At 51.7% G+C, this 19735-nt stretch overlaps 2 protein-coding genes across 5 annotated transcripts in view; one reads left to right on the plus strand and one right to left on the minus strand.

Moving 5' to 3' along the window:
• Positions 1-1746, plus strand: part of ATG4A (autophagy related 4A cysteine peptidase) — a 54011-nt gene extending 52265 nt beyond the window's left edge. For all 3 annotated transcript variants that reach the window (XM_045881314.3, XM_064574462.1, XM_045881323.3), the window contains 2 exons: positions 574-682; positions 1210-1746. In XM_045881314.3, the coding sequence (XP_045737270.2) occupies positions 574-682; positions 1210-1280 (180 nt within the window). In that variant the 3' untranslated portion in view covers positions 1281-1746. The remainder of the gene's footprint in view (positions 1-573; positions 683-1209) is intronic.
• A 1797-nt stretch (positions 1747-3543) lies between these two features.
• Positions 3544-19735, minus strand: part of COL4A6 (collagen type IV alpha 6 chain) — a 274938-nt gene continuing 258746 nt past the window's right edge. For both annotated transcript variants that reach the window (XM_064574460.1, XM_045881370.3), the window contains 13 exons: positions 18674-18748; positions 18056-18163; positions 17855-17962; positions 17271-17342; positions 16817-16942; positions 12951-13067; positions 12459-12620; positions 12168-12266; positions 10409-10555; positions 9365-9481; positions 8306-8497; positions 7264-7550; positions 3544-5010 (listed from right to left, as the gene is read on the minus strand). In XM_064574460.1, the coding sequence (XP_064430530.1) occupies positions 4750-5010; positions 7264-7550; positions 8306-8497; positions 9365-9481; positions 10409-10555; positions 12168-12266; positions 12459-12620; positions 12951-13067; positions 16817-16942; positions 17271-17342; positions 17855-17962; positions 18056-18163; positions 18674-18748 (1871 nt within the window). In that variant the 3' untranslated portion in view covers positions 3544-4749. The remainder of the gene's footprint in view (positions 5011-7263; positions 7551-8305; positions 8498-9364; positions 9482-10408; positions 10556-12167; positions 12267-12458; positions 12621-12950; positions 13068-16816; positions 16943-17270; positions 17343-17854; positions 17963-18055; positions 18164-18673; positions 18749-19735) is intronic.

A 19735-nucleotide genomic window follows, 5' to 3' on the forward strand; every position in this document is an offset into this window, starting at 1 on the left:
AAGCGCACAGCTAATTGACACTAATGTCCCTAGCTGACTCTGCAACCCCAGTTAATCATTGGCTGGGACAAAATGGAGAATTCTTTTCTAAAGGCAATACTTACCCTGTCAGAATGCAGCGAAACTCTATCCACACACCCTGTAAAGTCTGAATGAAAGTTCTCTGGTAAGACTGTGCCATCTAAATTAGGACATACACCACAAGTGTTGGACTAAAATCAAAACCCCGCCAACACTATGTCCCAGGATCCTCTGGGGGCGGATTTCACGTAATTAACATGCATTTCCGTGGAGCCAACACATCAGGAACAGCTCGGTGCCGAACTGAGTTAGGCGCAGGCAGCTGGCCCTCCGTCAGCTACCCCCTCCAGTGTCCTTCACAGACTGGCGCAAGAATTGAAGCGGGCTGGGTCTTCAGATGGATCACGTAGAGGATGGGCACACTGGCCAGGGCTTTGTTCTCGCCTTTCCACAACCAGGTCACTCTTGCAGGGCTTGGGATCACAGATGGACAGCCGGACTGAAATGTGTCGTCAGTCTGAAATGTTTACCGCCGTTTCTGTGTGTCCTCAGGAAATCCTAAAGGAAAACTTAAGGATGTTTGAATTAGTTCAGAAACATCCATCGCACTGGCCTCCCTTCATTCCTCCAGCCAAGCCAGAAGTGACAACCACCGGGGCAGGTAAGCCATTGTTTCGGGGCTCTTGGGTAGCAGTTGTTTCACGAGACCAAAGCGACTGTGGCTCATGCTTTCCATGGAAGGTACAGTTTCTCCTCAGCTGGCCTGAGCAAGGAGTAGTGTCCCCGATGATTTTAATCTTCCAGTAAACTCATCTGCACCAATTTCAAAGCCTGATAGTTGAAGAAAATGAGCTCAATGCAAAAGGGCCATGCAAAATCAAAAATGACGAGAATGTGTATTCATGGTCTGGCCCCAAATCCAAATCAGGGGCCAGGGGTGATTCAAAAGGTACCTCAAAGACCCCCAGAGCCTCATCCTCATCCCTGGGAATAAGAGCGTCTAACGAGCTCAATTATTTTTGCTTCTTTCGAAAGAATCTCTAGTACTTGTTCACGGTCCCACCTGCGAGTCTCCTCCACAGAAGCTTTTCTGTAGCAAAACCATTAAAAAATGAGTAGGCTTAACTGTACCGACCACTTCAACCCGAGTGTCAAGCTTTCTTCTTTCTCATTTCCATATTCCGATAGAATTCATTGACTCCACTGAACAACTAGAGGAGTTTGACCTGGAGGAGGATTTCGAGATCCTGAGCGTCTAGGGTAGTGGAAACGCGATTTGGAGGTCTGTCTTCGATCCGGCACCAGAAGAACACGAACCTGTTACATGAGACTTTTCTAGTCCACAAGTGCCTGATATGCCAACAGCATACAAACTTGATAGCAATCATGACTGAGCCAATTACCATTTCTCAGAAAACAAACGATAACAACCCTGCCCCAGAACGAACTAGAACAATCATGGAACATAGGAGCAGAAAGATTAGGAGCCGTCCCTTGCTTCCCAGCTTGTCTTACCTGGCCACAGCGAGTCTTCAGCTACTGAAACAAGGAGATGGATGTCTAACAGAGAGACAGCAACTCCCATCTTGCTTCAAGCACCAGCAGAGGAGAGATGGTTACCCTGTGCTTCCTCCCCCTTTCAGGAGTGACCTCTTTTGGGCTAAATACTAAGAAGCAATCTGTTCTCTTGCTCTAATAATAAAGTGATTGCATCAGGGAGAAAAAGGTCTTATTAAGTTATTTGGATATGTATTTTAAATGGTTATAATGCAGATCAAAAATCTGCCCGAGAAATTACAGCAAATGCGCACTGGTTGTTCTCATTCCTATCTGAGGGAACCTTACTGTCCGATGGGTCACTGTCACCATCCTTACTGATCTTTTTGTCAGATGTCACCCTGCCCTTCAATCAAGTCATGATCACTTTATTTTTATTTGTTTATTTATTTAAAAACTCTTTTTTAAATAGATTTTATTTATTTGAGAGAGAGAGAGAGAGAGCACAGGAGTCGGGGAGAGGGGCAGAGGGAGAGGGAGAAGCAGACTCCCCGTGGAGCAGGGAGCCCGATGTGGGGCTCAATCCCAGGACCCCGGGATCATGACCTGAGCTGATGGCAGATGCCTAACCGACTGAGCCACCCGGGCGCCCCAAGTCATGATCACTTTAAATCAGCGGTGGGCAAATTTTCCTGCCAAGGGCCAAATAGTAAACACTTTCGGTTTTGCGGGCCATGCGGCCTGTGTCACAGCCACTCAGCTCTGCGGTCAAAGTGCAAAAGCAGCCAACACCAAGGGGCACACAAACGAGCCTGGCTGTAAGCCAATAAAGTTTTATTTACAAAAACAGGTGGCGAGCTGGATTTGGCATGCAGACTGTAAGTTTGCCAATCACTGACTTAAAATTGTTGGTTTGGGGGAAAATAAAAAATGGTGTTTGACTTCGACTCCATTTTGGTTGACAGCCACAATTAGAAAAAATTATTCACGTGGTGACATTGAATCCGTGCGGCAAATGCAATTCCAAACCGTTTTGGGATGAGCAACATAGCAAATCTTAAAGCACATTTTCATCAAATTGGCTTTACTAAACCCTCTCTTGTGTGGCTGCACCTCAAGCCTAAGTGGCGTCTTCCCGTGTTCCTTTCCTTCCCTCTTAACTTGGGTGCATTTCACCCCCTTCCTCCACCAAGGCCCGAGGAAGGCCAGCAACCACTAGCGTGAAAGCCAGCACAGAGCAAAGTTGGTTTTGTTTTGTTTGTATATGTAGGAATATTAGAACACTTATTTCCTTAAATGCCATTTTTCTTCTTTTTTTTTTCCAGTAGGTAATATATTCCAGTGGTTCAGAAATCAAAAGGTGCAAAATGGTATGCAATGAAAATGTCTCTCCCTCCCACAGGTCAGTTCCCTTCCCGGAATACTCCCAGCATCATTTCTTTCTTGTTTATCCGTCCAGAAGATATGTTTTATGCATATACAAATATATGCATATATGCCTTGGATTTGATTTTAACAACCTCAACATTTCTCTAGTTTTTAAAAAAGATTTTATTTATTTTTGAGAGAGAGCACGCGCGCGTGAGGGGGGTTGCGGAGGAGCAGAGGGAGAAGGTGAGTCTCAAGCAGACTCCTCGCTGAGCACGGAGCCTGACGTGGGGCTCGGCCTCACGACCCTGAGATCACGACCTGAGCTGAAACCAAGAGTCGGACACCTAACTGACTGTGCCACCCAGGTGCCCCAACATTTCTCTACTTTCGATTTATCTAGAAAGGATCCCGAAGCCCCAGAAGTATGGAAACCCGTTTCTTGAACTCTAGCATGGACGGGGCTAAAAGCAGTTATAGGCGGATTTTGAAACTGAGTTGTGGATTTGTTGCCTTCTGCCTTTTGACCTTTAATTGTATTTTTCCCACCTCAGTGTTTTGTTGTAAAGCTCAGCTTGCAGTAACAGGCTCTGAGGGGGACTCACGAATTATAGCGAAATGGACTTTTATTCATCAGAGAATGTCAAAAGAGTCAAATGTTGATGTTTGATTCCTTTTATTTGCAATGTACAAAGCTGACAGCATGCTTATTACTCAGGAGGTGAAGGTAACAATAATTCAGATTATACTGATTATGCTTTCTTTGTGTTGGCCCGGTTTATATAATATTTAAGGAAAGAGAATCACCTGGAAGGAGTTGCCTCATGTTAACATAGCTAAGTATTCTGAGAAACTGATAATCAGAGGAAATGGTTAAAACACATCCCCCTGCAGAGAATACAATACACTTGATAGTCAACTCAGGCTTGCTTTAGGTCTGCCAACTGCTAAGGAGAGGAGTGTGCTAGATTTGTATGAGGTTTAACAAAATATTAAAATAGTTTAACAGGCTACCTGTGAAAGAGCAATTGGATGGACATTTTAATGGCAAGTCTCTAACAACAGCCTCAGAACGCAAAAGACCCAACAAACCACGGCTTCGATTTGCCCCACCGCACACATCTGGATGCCATTTGGAATAAACAGGGACCTCTGAGAAACTGGGACAAGGGTTTTGCCTCGTTTTGTTCCTGGAGTCCAAAGCAAAATTCACACCTCCTTGCCCATCCCCCTCTGCGCCCCCCAGCCTGGGAGAAAGGGGTGTGGTTCTCATTTCCCTTTCTGGGCCCCCCGCTGCATGCGGTGCCTCCCTTGCTCTACTCTGGACCAGGCCAAGTCCTAGGTCTCTGGCTGGGGAGGGAGCCAGCAAGGAGGAAGCGATTCGTTTGGCACCATCTGAAGTTAACGAGCCCCCTCCTGAAGCGCTCTGGGGCCCAGCCGCGCTCACTGCTCACTCTCGAAGGAATCAGAGCGCACCCCGGGCTGCCGGACAGGTGACAAGTTTCTTTTCTGAATGTGGAAACACCGGCTTCTGGTTTAAGCCAAAGACTGTGTGGTGACCTCGGAGTCTAAGAAAGCAGTCGCCCAGCAGGTCTTTCCGAGGCAGCCGTGAGTAAGCATGCGAACCTCCGCATCCAAGGGCAGCACCAGGTTGAAATGGGGCAGCCGAGCTCAGGAGGGCAGGCTCACCCGTCGCGCTGGACGGTCGGGCTGACCAGTGCCCAGCGGCCCAGCCCGCGGAGACTTGACAGAGGGGCACCCGGGCATGGGGCCTTCCTTCTTCAGCTCGTTTGAGGCTGTGAGGGGCCCGCTGTGGGGGGGGGGGGGGGGGGCGGGCAGGGGGCGGGGGGGGCAGGTGCCTCCCTACAGGCTTTTCATACACACCTGGCAGCGGCTGACCCGCGTGTGGAGCCGCCCGGCCTTGAGCGTTTCAGATACCGGCTCCTCCCTGAACTGCTGCCTCTCTTCCACCGTCGTCAGCCAGAAACTGTACTTGTTGGCAAAGTAGTGGCAGGTGCCGCGGGCCCCACTGCACTCGATGAAGGGAGTGGCTCGGAAATCCTCCAGGCAGGAGCCCGGGGAGACCAGGGACTGGCCGCCGCCCTCGGCGCCCGCCGCCGTGTGCTGCAAGACAGGGTCAGCGCGTGGGCTGTGCGGCCAGCCCGAGCTCGGGCGCCGCGGCTCGGCCCGGCTTCTAGCCAGCGCCCCCGAGCTCACATTACAGGCCCGGGCGCTGCTCGTCCTCGGGGCCAGGAGCGTCCCCTCCCAGCTCCGCAAGGGCCCTCCCAACCCACCGCCCTTGGGCAGCGGGGACCTCTTGGCCGGCGTCCCCCCCAAACTGCCGGTGCCCCGCCGAGCTCCGAGGCATGTTCGGGGCTCCCGCCGATCCCCGCGGGCAAGCAAGTCTGAGAAAGGCTGGCTGAAGGCAGACTCAGGAGGTTTGAGGATGCGGGTCTTCTCCGAGCCCTTGGTGGTGACCCCCAAGAAGAGCAAGAGCACGCGTGGTACCCCACCAAGTGGCTAAACCCTGGGCCCCTCCCCCAGCCTATCTATGAATCGCGCCCCGGCTCTGCAGTTACCTTCCTTAGACCTTCTAACGTTTTCGATCTGTACCACACCCTTCAGGGCAACAGAGAGCGTTTGTTGCTTGCCGAGTACAAGAGGGCCTCGTATGTGGCCTAGTGTCCCGGCCCTCCCGTCAGGGCCCCTTCAGCATCCAGTGTCAGTGCCATTCATTAGCCCATAGTCGCCAGTCACTGTACCCACAGACAGCAGTCCCGGGTCTCCGCACTCCCCACCCCCTCTCCCATCGCAGCCGCTGGGGTATTAGCTGGACCACAGGGAGTGAGGAAGAGGCTTCATCCCCCACCCCCCGGGTCAGCAAGTGGCCAATGGGACGGATGCCCAAGTTGGACGCTCAGGGATGGCTTGCTTTACAAAACTCCGGGAGGGTTAGTCTCCCTATAAGGGATCTTTCCTGACAAATGAAGCGTCAAAGTTTTCCTCATTTTGATCCTCAGATAGAACACTTTCTGGAACAGACGACACACTTCCCTGCCTTACTAAATGGCAGACGTTGCGTCTTTTGCACTTTGCGCAGGACTCAGGCTTATTTTTGGGAATGTTGCTTCTTGTGTTGGGCAGTTGTGTCCCCATACCAAGGGACACAACTTGTAGAGTTCTTAGGCCACCTTTGAATCATTTTCTCCTTCTTAGTAGGCATGTCTTATAGCTCCAAGATGCCATATTAGGCAGTCCAAATTCCCACCCTTACAGGTTTTCAGGAAAATATGGATATTCTAGAACGTTAGAATTCTGTGTAAAGTAAGAGTAAAGAGATTGTGAATAAGGACTTAAGAGTGCTCCCGGGAGCAAGACACGTGCGATTTTGTACGACTTTTGTACCATTGCTTGTGGAAGCTCAGGGGCCTTTTCAACTTATTTCCTGGTCTGGGTGGTGGATGGGACAGAATGAGAGGTGAGGCGATTCTGTATTACTTGGGGATAAACTGCCCGATTCCACAAAGACAGAGCAAACAAGGAAGTACCTCATCCCAGGCAGGTACCACCAATGTGAGGAGGCCTAAGGCTTCGGTAATTCTTCAAAGACACTTTCTCGGCATCTCACCCCCGGCGATTTAGCAAGGAGGCTCTGGCAAGGCAGGGTACTTCAGCGGGTGCCACCCTCATGTTCCCTGGGAGCGAATCTGGCCCGAAACCTGACCTTGCACTCACTGAATGTCCCCCTCCCCCGATAGTCACACGGAATGGCGTGTGAGGGACTTGATGCTTCTTTGGGCTTGCAGACGTTCTCAGCTCTTTCTCAGCAAGACCTACAGCCTTCCCACGGCAACAGGCAGCAGCAGCAAAGATCCCACCGAGGATGTAGAAACACACAGCATGCCCTCATCTGAGCCTTTCAGGAGGACATGAAAGGTGGCCGGAGGGGCCTGGGACGGTGGGCAGAAGAGGAGGGGCGCCCATGCCCAGCCTGGGCAATGAAGAGTGTGTCCGGCCTTGAGTGGGGACAGCCTCTCCCTCACTGCCCCCCGGGATCGGGTGTCACCTCCCTCCCTTGCTTGTGGCATACCTGAAGCTGGCATGGAGACCTTAGGGCCTCTGCCAGTGATTCATATTCTCACCCCTGGACCTCTGGGTGCAAACTGCTCCTTTCCACTCACCCTCAGAATTACCCATCATTCATGCAGGGCTTGGGCCAAGGTCAGGCCGAGCCTCTTGCTTCTTTTCAAATTCTGTGGTTCCTACCTCATGTCACTTGGGCCTGCGAGCCCGACTGAGGGACCCTCCCAGGGCTTCCCCCCCTTCCCCGCCGCCCTCTGCCTCTACCCTGGGGAAGGGGGCAGGGTAGGGCCTCACCATGAGGAAGGAGTACCCGATCCAGAGGCTGCGCCAGCCCAGGGGGCACTGAGGGATGGTGATGTCCTGGCTGTGCACGGCGATGGCCTGCGAGGGCGCCTCGCACACGGAACAGCGGCTGATGTACTGGGGGATCTGGGCCTGGCCGACGGGCATCATGGGGATGGGGGCAGTGGTGGAGAGCCAGTAGGATTTATCGTTGCGCCTGGCATAGTGGCACACTTCGTCGACGTTGCAGTAGATGAAGGGCATGGTGCTGAAGCGGGGCAGGCAGGAGCCAGCAAAGCCTGGAAGGAGAGCAGGTGGGCAGGGGCGGGTGAGGTGTGGCTGAGAGGCTGGGCTGAGACTGTCCCCAGCGCCACTAGGGCTGGACGGGCCGGGTTGGCATCCAATCGTTCGTCCCGGAGCAGGGACGACCCTCCTTCCAGGCCTGGCACATGGTACATCCACTGGCGTCTGTTGGTCAAATCCTATTTTCAACGCACCAGGGAGGTTTGAGAATGAAAGGAATCTTTGTATAAGCCGCATAACGACTCCCTAATTAATCTGTGGTGTCAAACCGGCATTTAATAGAGCGAGTCTGAGGTTCAGAGTCGGCACACCTATAGACAATACAATTAATTCCTGGGTAATTGCTGTTGCCCCACAGGTCGTATTATTATTATTACTCCTGCTAATCGCTAATGTGTAATGGATGCTTAGCATGCCAGACACTGTCCTAAGCGTTTTCCGCTGGGTGATTCATGTAATCCTTACAATCTTTACGCCTCTGAGATAGGTACTAGCATTAGCTTTGTTTTCATTTAAGGAGGAAGTGGAAGCTCAGAGGGGCCGAAGAATTCGTCCAGGGTCCCCAGCCCGTAAGTGGGAGAGCTAGCGTTTAAACCCAGATCCACCTGATGCAACAGCTGGTGTTCGAAGCCCGCTACCCAACGGTGGGCCTGCCCCGGGCTGGGAGAACCGAGGAGGGGAGCTCTTGATCCCCGTTGGTGGGGGGGGGGGTTGGAGGATGGCTCTGACTGGTGTCAGAGCCAGTACTCACCCAGGTCCTGGTTGTGGGCTTTCTCCTGCCCCTCCACGAACAGCAAGCTGTAACCCACCCACAGCTGGCTCATCCCGACGGGGCACAGGGGCACCTGTTCCGACTGGCTGTGCTTCACCAAGGTGTACCCCACTCTCACGCTCTGCCCAGGCACTCCAGCCCTCCCGAAGGGACCCTTCTTCCCTGGAGCACCTGAGAGGGAGAGAGCCGGAGAGGGGGGTGAGCTGCTCATAAGGGCAGCTACAGACTTCGTGGCGAGCACTGAGCACGGCACACTGCAGAGCTCACTGGATCCTCAGGGCAACGTGATCACCCCATTTGGTAGATAAGAGAACAGGCTCACAAGCCCTGTAGGCCGTGGAGCTGGAATGCCAACTCAGGTGTATCCAGCAGCGGAGTCCCTATTTGAAAAAGCGTGCTACCCAGCTCCCCTCCCACTGCCACCTGGCCTCAGGTCCTCTACGAGGGGACCTTACAGGCTCGCCCAGGACATAACCGAGACCCTGCTGAATCAGAGGCAGCAGAAGCAGAATTGGGACTAGCGGGGCAAAAATCATACCCGCTCTCCTGCCCATGGCAGACGTGGCTAGTTAATCGTACCCCTTTTCCACTGAGCCTCAGAGCTGTTCTCTATGCAGAACAACTGATTTGCTATCTCCACTATCAAATGGGAGGTAAGTAGCAGCCATTCCTCATCTCAGACTTTCTTATGCCTTGAACCGCCCCCATCCCATCCATGTCAGAATCCCAGGGTAGAAGAGGGGAGGTGCAGGGCCAGGGCCCAGGCTAGAGGACAGTCATAGCTCTCCCGAGAGCTGGGAGAGAACCCAGAGAAGGATTTGGAAGGAGTCCTTTGCCTTCCAGAAGGTGGGGCTCTCATCCTTCCTAGGCTCAGAGGTGGGGTGGGAACGAATGGAACGCAGTCTGGTTTTCCAGGCTCCTAGTAGTTTCAAGCTTTACTGCCCGGTTTCCTGTTTCTCAGATTTGAGATTTAGGCTCACTCCAAAGCCTCCTGTCCTCACGGAAACCCTCTGCCCCCTGGGGCTGACATCACCAGACCTTCAAATCCTGGAGGGCCTTGCAGTCCGGGGAGACCAGGGTCACCGAGAGCCCCAGGCGGGCCGGGGAGTCCGTTGAGACCATTTTTGCCAGAGATGCCAGGGAAACCTTTGGAGCCTGCAAGGGGAGAAGGCCGGCAGCTCGGACTCCCTGTGGGAGGTCCGCGAGAGCAAGCCCCAGAGAAAAAGGACTCGTGTGTCATGCCCAGGACTTACCAGGAGAGGGCGCAGTGGTCATCATTTTAGAGCACTCAGGGCTGAGCCTCCTGGGCTAGTCCTTAGCTGGAGTCCCGAGTCTGGGCATCTCTGTCCTGGGACCACTGCTCTGCACTTAGCCGTTCTGAGCCCCCCTCACACCTATTTCTCCCTCCCTTCCTCTCATCCTCCCAGCAACGCCCAGAATGCACAGAAACTCAGAGTCCCACGTCAGAGAGGACGACACCTGGGCCCGGAGAGACTACTCACTTACCCGAGCTGGTGCATCAGCTGGGATTAGAAGCTGGGTTTCCCGGGCCCCCCAGCCCCGGGCTTTGTCCCTGGCTCTTGATCCCCCACCGCCCTCGCTCCTTCCCTCGGCGGCACGTTAGAGAGGGACGTGCTGCCCAGAGTGGTCGCTATGCTCTGCCCACACATTCTCTAAAGCCAAGTACATCTGCTGACCTTGCTGGCCCTCCTTCCCGGCAAGAAGCTCGGGGGCTGGGTGCCTGGGTGGCTCTGTTGGTTAAGCGTCTGCCTTCAGCTCAGGTCATGATCCCGGAGACCCAGGATCGAGTCCCACATCGGGCTCCCTGCTCAGCAGGGAGACTGCTTCTCCCTCTGACCCTCCCCCCTCTCATGCTCTCTCACTTTCTCTCTCTCTAAAATAAATAAATAAAATCTTAAAAAAAAAAGGCAGCTCAGGGGCTTTTGTGAAGGAAAGGAGGAAATGCCCCATGAAGGTGCCCCCTCGGAGCTGGAGATCCCAGCCAGTTGCTTCAGCCTCTCAGCCAAGGCCGTCTTAGCTCCCCTCCCCCGAGAAGTCCCCTATTGCTGGTGCTCTCCTTACCTTGGAGGCCTACAGGGCCTTGAACCCCAGGGTCTCCCGTGAGGCCAGGGATGCCATCGATGCCCGGTAGACCCATGGGTCCAGGAGGAACCTGGACAGCTTCTGCAATTGGTGTTTGTCCAGGAGCACCTCGGGGTCCAGAAAAGCCTGGGGGTAAGTGGGGGAGATGGAAATATCAGGTGGGGGCAAAGGAGATGACTGGCATGGGGCCCCAGAAGCCCGCCGTTCTACCCGGCAATTGCCCGCTTTCTGCCTCTGCTGTCTGCCCCCACAGTCCCTAGTGGACCCCTCCAGGATGACTGTCACCATGCTTTACATGATGTCCTCTTTACCCACCTACCTCCCCAGGGAATTGGTGGCTTCTTGAAGGCAGGGAATGGGTTACATTCATTGCATTTCCTCAGGGCCCGGCATAGGGCCTGGGACATGGTAGACAAGTCAGGACATGACTGTGGCAAATGAGGTGGGCGGGGCTTTCGTTCGGGGCTGGGGTCGCTGGTTCACTCCCTCACTGGTCAGAACACAGCGCCAAGGAGGCCAAGGGGAGGCGTCCAACCTCGGAGGTTCAGCGGGCACATCGGCCTGGGACCCTGAGCCTGGCCTGCCGGTTTACTCATAGCCACATGAGCCAATTTGCTTACTAATTCACTGACCAAATATTTCTCAAGTGCCTACTACGTGCCACACCCTGGTAGACTGAGGGATGGAGCAGTGAATAAGACCGACCGTTGTGGAGACTACGGTCCGTTGATAGAGATGGAAGATGCATAACCACAAATACCGTTTGTCTTCCTGCAAGTTGTAAGAAGCGCTACAAAGGAAATGAACAGTGCAGTGACAGTGATAGGGACGGTGACAGTGAGCCGAGGGGACTCTGGGGTGGAGAACCGGCTTGAGAAAGAGTGAAAGTGGCCTCTTATGAGCAGTGACATTTAAGCTGAGACCATTAAAGAATTAGAAGGAGCGGGGGTGGAGGGGAGGGCAAGAGGACTCTAGGAAGTAGAACTCTCCTGTGCAAAGGCCCTGGGGTCAACCAGGTCGGCTAAATGAAAGAGGCGGGTGTGGCAAAGAAGGAGAACAGAAAAGAGGAAGGGCTGATGATGAGGATGAATTGGGAGGCGTCCCCTGGGACTTTGGGAGCCACAGTTTATTGCTCTGCTATGGGAAGCCAGGGGATGACTTATGGCTTAAAAGGTCTCTCTGACTGCTTTGTGGAGAAATGATTGTTGGGGGAGCTGCCCAACGGGGGAGGAAGCTGGGAGGCCAGTTAGCAGGTGGCTGCCGTGATTCCTGTGAGAACCAGCGGTGCTCTGGACCCGGGTGGCAGCAAGGGAGGTGCTGAGAGGTGAGCAGATGCGAGGCGCATCAAGAGGAGGCAGCCCGCGGGGCTTGCTAACAGGTTCGGGGTGCGTGAGGGGCTGGCGGTAAAGGATGGACAGGGTCCTTCTTCATTTCCAGAATTGAGCCCGTGGGTAAGTGGCAATGAGTGCAAACCAAACCGAACGTGCCCACCAAGGCAGAAGGCGTGCAGAGGGGAGGTCAGTAGCCGGCCCCATGGTGGCAGTGGCCTTCAGTCCCGGGAGCTGCCGGAGGCAGAGATGTCCCCAGGGTGGGGACATACCGTCCCTGGAGGAACTTCCTGCTGCTGCCCCAGATACCCAGGCTGTCCTGGCGTGGTGAGCAGTAACTCCTGTGGGCACACGACCCCCAGACCCGCCCCTCGAGCTCAGCATCAGCCGGGCGCGTGCTCTCAACTCACCTCTGGGCCCTGCCTTCCCCTTCATCCCGGGAAGTCCTGGGTCTCCGGGTGGCCCGACCTTGCCTGGAATCCCCATGAAGCCAGGCTCACCTCTCACGCCTGGCAAAGTCCAAAGGAGAGCAAGTCAGGGCCTGGCACGGTGGTGCGGGTGAGGGGCGGCGGGGTGAAGACGAGGCAGATTTGAGGGCGGGAAGAGCACGATCAGCGGGCCTCTCTTCACGGGGCTGCAGGAAGGGGCCATCTCTAACTGTGGAGTGGGAAAGGGCCCAACAGCCCGCCGAGCAGCCGTACCTTTCAGTCCCAGCTCTCCAGGGAGGCCGGAGAAACCTGGAATTCCTTGGTCTCCCTTGGGCCCTTGAGGGCCAGGAACTCCAGGGAAGCCAGGGTCTCCAGGGTCACCTTGATCAGAGGACGGCCCAGGGGGCCCCGGGGGCCCCGGGGAGCCTGGGCGGCCTAAGGATAAGATCAGAAGAGGAATGAGGGCAGGTGAGCAGGAAGTGGCCACCGCTGAAGGCCTCAGCCTGCTAGGAAGCCAGAGCCTGTTTCCCACGGCAGAGAATGTTCCCTTGCTGTGTGCGGGGTCCCAGGGCCTGGACCTTCCCGAACCCTCTGAGCAAATGCAGCCCGTTCCAGTCCCCTGTGTCCCTGCTGGGGGAGGGATGTGAGGCCAAGCAGGCCCATGCCTGTCCAGCAGTAGGAATGGGGCCGGACTGTATTAGGACCTCTCCCAAATCCGGACAGAAGGTGAAGGTCAAACCTCTTGGGGGGGCTTCCTGTCTTTACCTCGCTCTCCATCTAGGCCTGGTCGCCCAGGGTCGCCAGGCTGTCCCACTATGACTGAGGGCAAGGAGAGGCCGGGGGCACCGGGCAGACCAGCAGGGCCCTGGAGACCTGGGAAACCTGCAAAGAAGAAATAAAAAGGGGCCGCTATGGGCTTGGTGTGGCCGGGCTCTCCCGGAGAAAATGGAAGCGGTTAGGTAGGGGCCAGACCAGCGAACGCCCTCAGAGGGCTCTTCTCCCGTCGGTCAGTTGGTCTCCCTTTGCAGCCCACCGAGGAGGAGCACAGCCCACAGGAGGTCACAGAGACTCCCTGTTCACCAGCCCCTCCCCGCGCACCCCCCTCCAGCCACCCTCCCCCGCAGGTGCCGCAGTTCCTCCTTGGGACGGAGCTTTGGAAAGTTCTAGCTCCCAGTGTCGCTGGAAATGGAAATATTTCAGACAGATGTCCCTCAAATGGGGAAGAAAAGAAGGCATGACTACAGCACCTGGAACTGAAGTTTCTTTAAAGTGTTTTTAAACCTTCTGGCCCCGTGGGCACATTTTCACTGAATTAGCCAGTTATGTCTGGGGCTGCCCAGAGAAGGTATGAGGGCCGAGGTGGGGCATGGGCTCCAGCCAGAAGAGCCGCGGGCTGGGTGTGAATGCAGGTCCCAAGGGCACTACGGCTCCCGGTGTCTTCTAGGGCTAGTTTCTGGGTCTTCTAGGCAAACTGGGAAAGGCTTTGACAGGCAATCCGTGATATCAGCTGGCTGCTTGCTTAATTGCCTATAGAACAAATTTCTCTATACCACATCCCGGCCCCCGCTTTTGGTCAAAGAAAAAAGCTATTTATTAGAGTAGATACAGAATACTTGTCTACTCCGATATTTTTTACTTGTTTTCTGTTTGTGGAATGATTTCTACTATAACGTTCAAAACCAGAAAATTTCAACTGATTACAGAAGATTTATTGAATATGCCTATGAAGACATACATGGAATCCTGATGGGAAACCACATCAAAGCCATATGTAAAATGTCAAAGTCCATCTTATACTTGTAGTATGAAAGAAATGTATTTATTATTTTGGCATATTCTAGAATACATTCCAATGACGAGAAATAGATTCCCACTGGTTGAAAACTATTCTGGTGGTCGAGATGATTTTTTGTTTGTAACAATAAAATCCAAAAATACAAGGTTGAATTTTTATTTTTCTGATGAAGAAAGCCAGAAATATTAATGTGGGACTTCTCGTATTCTGTTAAAGAAATGGTAAATCCATAAAAATGCGTAAAGAAAGATGGCGGATTGGTGAATTCCGGTGGTTTTTACAGCTCATTAGTGAACTGAATGCAGAGGAAACATAAAGAATAAAAAAGCAAATTTCAAGAAAAGGCTCCAGTTATTATAAGTCCGGAAACGAAACAAAAGAAAACAAGAAAAACAAGTTGTTAAGCCACATGTTGTTACTTTTAAGTATGGTCAGTTATGTCTTGATGAACCTTTCAAGTATTTTTCTTTGTCACAAAGGTAAACTTCGGAAAAGAAAGACATATTGTGTTTTTTCCTGAAAATATAGCTTTATATATACACATACATATATTTTTATATATAAATATAAAATATATATATGGTGAAATGAAGCAAAAAAACAATAAACAAGACACCAGATGGTGCTGTGGGCAGCACACAGATTATAAAAAGCTCCCATAGTAGTTTTTGGAGCTGTTTTTTGAGTTTAGAATTGTACCAATCTAGCATTAAAACTGAAATAAAGGTCCTACTGATCTCGAGTAGTTAAAAAAAAAAAAGCTCATGTATTTCTTTAAGAATGAGACACTTTAAAGGAGCACGTGAAAATGCCCGATGGCATGTTTTTCCAACTCATTTCAGTGTCTGAGACTTAAGAAAAGCCTAGGTACACAAACGTAGCCTCTAAATATCTAGTGCAAATGCGAAAATGAATGGTGTGATTCATAGTTATTTAGAGAAAGGTGTTATAGGGACAGGGACTGCTTTAGGAAGTTTGCTTCGGGGTAAATCGTCATTTTACACTGATTTCTATGATCGTAACAGAGTTAGGTTCCTATGGGGGGGAAGATATTTGCTGTATACTTTTAAAACAATGTTTTAATTAAATATTGAGAAGAGCAGAAGAATATCTATAAATCGCAAGTAAAAACTCACCCAGATAACAATGAACATCCAGTTTAAGAAAAAGATGGCATTACCTTTGAATTTCTTTGCATGCCCTTCACAGATCCCTACCACCTTCCCTCCCTCTCAAGGGGCTACCACTCCTGAATTTTGTGTTCATCATTCGCACAGTTCGACCACGCGTATCCGTGCCCCGATATATTGCTTGTTTTCATTTATTTATAAACTTTGATCAGTGGAATCATACCCAACGTCTTTCTCTGCAACTTGGGTTTTGTTTTTGTTTGTTTTTTTTTAAATCAACATCGTGTTCCTGAGATGTATCCATCTTCACATGTGTTGTTTACTACATTTGTCATTGTGATTTTGTTATTACCTCAGAGAGCGAAAGGAAATGGATAATTTAATGACCAGGCATCCATAATCAAGATGGGAAACCATCTGGGTTTCGCTTCTCTCCGGGTCCCCTCTTTTCTACCTCCTGTGAAAGTAGCCACACTCTCTCCCTATGGGCTCAGACCCTGTGGGAGCCCCCACTCGGAAGAAGCTGCTGGCTTTCAGAAAAGAACGGGTTGGTCCTGACCAAAGGAAAAAGTGAACACAGAGAGAGCAGATGCACCAATATAAAATTCAGCAGAAAATGAATTAATGTAGAAATCAGTTCCTGGAAAACAGACACGCATTATACAAACATGCACATAAATTAGATGCATGGGGACCTCAAGCTTCAGAACCATAACGGAGGAGCAGAACATTTTGCAAGTAGAATTTCCCCAGGGAACACATCATGATATAACGGACAATGTTTCTTGAGCACCTACTATGTGCCAGGTGCTGTGCTAAGTGCTTTTATACCTATTACCTCGCTCCTCATTCGTTCCTCACCAAACCTGTGCGCTCAACTCTCTTATTATGCCCATTTTACAGAAAAGGAAAATGAAGGGTCCATGGGGGATTGAGGGGCAATTCACTTCCTTGTTCAAGGTCATACAGCCAGTGAGGGGTAGAGCTGGAATTTGAATCCAGTGGTCTGACTTCAGAGCCCATACTCCTAGGTGTGATGCTACACTAAATTTGCTTGCTGTCTTACACCGAGTGCCATGTATCTGGGTCTTCAGAACATTCGCAAGGAGAGGGAGAGACTCAGAATTCATTCTCGCCATTTGAGAGGTGGGGAAAGGAAAGCTCAGGAGACTTCAGATGATATCATGAGTCAGGGGCCAAGATTAGGGCAAAACCTGCTTTCTAGTAACCCCCACAGATCCTCACTGAGTGCCTGTGAGTGTCTCTCCTAGGGAGACATTTATCTTCTTGGTCTTGGGCTCCTTCCAGCAGCCACGCTGTCTTAGAGCCCTGGGAGTAGAGCGCCAGCCGCCCTGGATGCTGAGGAACTTCCGGCAAATCTCTTGCTAAGTGGACAAGCCCTGGACCTCAGGACCTTTAAAGTCAGGCCCTGGCCAAGGGCGCAAGAGAGACCCTGGGGTTAATAAGGGAGAGCAGGAGGGAATATGGAGGCTAGAGGGAGCTCACCGGACTGCTCCTTGACACGCCTTCCGGGAAAGCATGCTCCCGCCTCCCAGTAGTCAGTTCCACTGGGTTCTGAGATCCCCAGAGATGTGAAGACATGCACAGCTCAACCCTGTGAGCCATGTGGCCCTGAGGAGCCCCAACCTTGGCTCCCTGGCTGGGCCTTACTCAGCTTCTATAAGGCCTGACTTGGGCTCACTTACCTCGGCCACCTTTTTGTCCTTTCATGCCTGGCTTCCCTGGGGCACCGAGGCCAGTTCCTGGAGAACCTCTTTCCCCTTTGGGACCAGGCAGGCCAGCTGGCCCAGGCACGCCGGTTATACTAGGTCCTAGGAGGAGATGCAGACAGAGGAGGGACAGAACTCAGTGCAGGCGAGGCCCTCATGCCTAGCTCATGGGCTGGGGGCCTGCCTGACACGCACCAGAAGCTGAGTACTGAAGTAACCGGAAGGAGAGCTCATTCTGAGTAGAAGGACAAACTCCTTCCCCCTTCCTCCTTCCTCCACAAATCAAGGCACTTCAGATCGGGGGCCTGGCAAGGAGATCTATGAGCTGAAGGATATGGGATACCCCACAGTTGAGAACTCATGGCCAGCCCCCTGCCAGCCTTCTGGAAGAGCCAATGCTCTCCTCCTTGCCCTTGAGGGCCTTCCTTACCCGGAGTTCCATGGGTTCCCTTGGTTCCTGGAAGCCCATTCAGTCCATGTAAACCAGGAAGTCCAGGGAAACCTGAGGAGACAGAGTATCAGTAATGGCTCTGGCAACTTCTGAATCATGAAGGGTTAGCCAAAGGTCCTGAACCCCCAGAGCCTTCCAAAGTCCTCATTTTAAAGGTCATGGTCTTTCTGGAGGCATTACTTAATGCCCTAAGGGAGAGCAGACCACTCCCTAACCTCCACCCTAGCTTTTCCTGACTCTCATTAGAGACCCATACAACTTTAAGAGCAGGGTGGTAGATGATTAGGTCTCTTCAAGAACGCAGCGTTGCCAGCTCCCAGAGACTCGCTATCCAACCCTGAAGTCAGGGGAAGGCTACGTGTGCCAGGACAACAGCCTTGCTCGCTAACTCTTCTCTCCATGGATTCCCTGTTCTCCTCTTCCCGTTATCTGTCACATGGCCAGTCACTAACTCCCCAGGAAATGGCTTGCCCCCAGAGGGTGTCTCCTAATATAAAGGAGTTGCTGTCCTTTTTCTGAGGGAAGACCCTCTTTCCCCACGGCCTCCTCTCAAATAGACATACCTTTGGTTCCCATTAGGCCAGAGGGTCCCAGGGGCCCAGTTGCCCCTGGATGGCCTGGAGAACCCGGAAACCCTGGATTTCCTCTCATGCCTGCAATCCCGGGGAGTCCTGAAAGTGAAAGCAAGGCAGGAGCTCAGAATGGGCCATGGCTTGAAGCTGACACTCACTTTTTCAGAATACAGTCTTTGGGTGGCACGGTACCTGGGGAGCCAGGAAGGCCAACATCTCCAGAAATACCAACATTCCCATCTTCACCTTTGCTTCCTGGGAAACCCACATCACCAACGAATCCATCTGTTCCTTTCTCGCCTACAACATCAAGAAAAATGCTGAGTGGTCGGGCCCCGTTTCGGGTACCATGTTTTTCCCAGGGGAGGGGGAGCAGGAAAGGAAAGCTACTTGAACTGTCAAGAGAGCCTGGTCCAATGAAAAAACTCTGAAAAGGATGGTAATAGAAGACCTGTCTTTGCATTTGCAAGGTGCTGCCCCGCTACGGTAAGTAAACGTGTTCTGTGTGCCCCCATAAGGAGGAACAATGGGTGGAAATGTTCGAGAACCAGTTTAGATAATTATAAACCGAGGAAGTGGACACCATTATCCCAAAGGTCTTATTCGACTTAACTCATGAGTCTCGAAGGAAAAGTAGACTGGTTTGCTTGGGGAAACCGTGGGCTGCCTATGAGTGGATATGTGTCAGGGTAGGAATTTCTTTGCACTGGATAGAAGTTACAGAACTTGGGGTTGACCTCCCCAATTCCTCCTGATCCTCAGTTTTGAGGAGCCTGTGAGACACGTGAGATAAAAGGACAGTAGACTTACCTTTAAAACCAGACTCCCCAGGTTGTCCCTTGGGTCCTGGGCTACCGGAAATTCCAAATGTCTGACCTTGATCTCCTGGGGATATGAAGATATTGTCCAAGTGGTCAGGAGAAGCTAGAGCTCATTTTACAGCAAAGAGATCTTTTGATGGCAAAACCTTTTCAGATTCAATGTAGCCAGAGGAGATCTTTGACAAAAGTACACATTGGGTAAAAAGTGACCAATCACCAAAAAAAGGCTGGGATGCTAACAGGCTACTGGCAAGAAATGCTGCTACGTGAAGCATATCTCCATTGGGAAGACATCGCTAGGTTCAGTATGGGCAGAGAAGATGGGAGGAGGGGTGCTAAAACATCACCAGAATGGAACAATGATGATGGCAAGTATGGGAAATTTTCCTGCCCCGTGGGCTGGGCTCAGCAGGGAAAAAGACTGTCTTGAGCCGAGGCCCTCTTCTGCTGCTGAGTTTGGAAGGCAAGTGGGTCAAACCACTGTTTGGTCACACGTCTTTGAGGAGCAAAGCCCTTTGCAAAGGGGTCTTGGCCAAAGGGGAAAGGTAAATCAATTTACTTCCTCTTGAACACTGAGTTTCCTTCCCCAAGAACCCTGACCTGAGCCTGCTAGAAATCCACCTTGCTCTGGAAACACCCATTAAAAGAGAAAATGCTCCTCACCTTTTTAAAAAAAAAATTATTATTATGTTCAGTTAGCCAGCATACAGTACCTCATTAGTTTTTGATGTAGTGTTCAATGATTCATTAGTTGCGTATAACACCCAGTGCTCATTACAGCAGGTACCCTCCTTAATACCCATCACTCTGGTACCTCATCCCCCCACACCCCTCCCTTCCGTAAGTTTGTTTCCCGGAGTCTCTCATGGTTTGTCTCCCTCTCTGATTTCTTCCCATTTAAGTTTTCCCTCCCTTCCCCTGTGGTCCTCTGCGCTATTCCTTATGTTCCACATATGAGTGAAACCATATGATAATTGTCTTTCTCTGCTTGACTTATTTCACTTAGCATATATACAATGGAATATTACTCAGCCATCAGAAAGGATGAATA

This window comes from Mirounga angustirostris, unplaced genomic scaffold, assembly GCF_029215605.1.
Source record: "Mirounga angustirostris isolate CCGP_5_RB_7025 unplaced genomic scaffold, mMirAng1.0.hap1 SCAF_11, whole genome shotgun sequence".
Lineage (NCBI taxonomy): Eukaryota > Metazoa > Chordata > Mammalia > Carnivora > Phocidae > Mirounga > Mirounga angustirostris.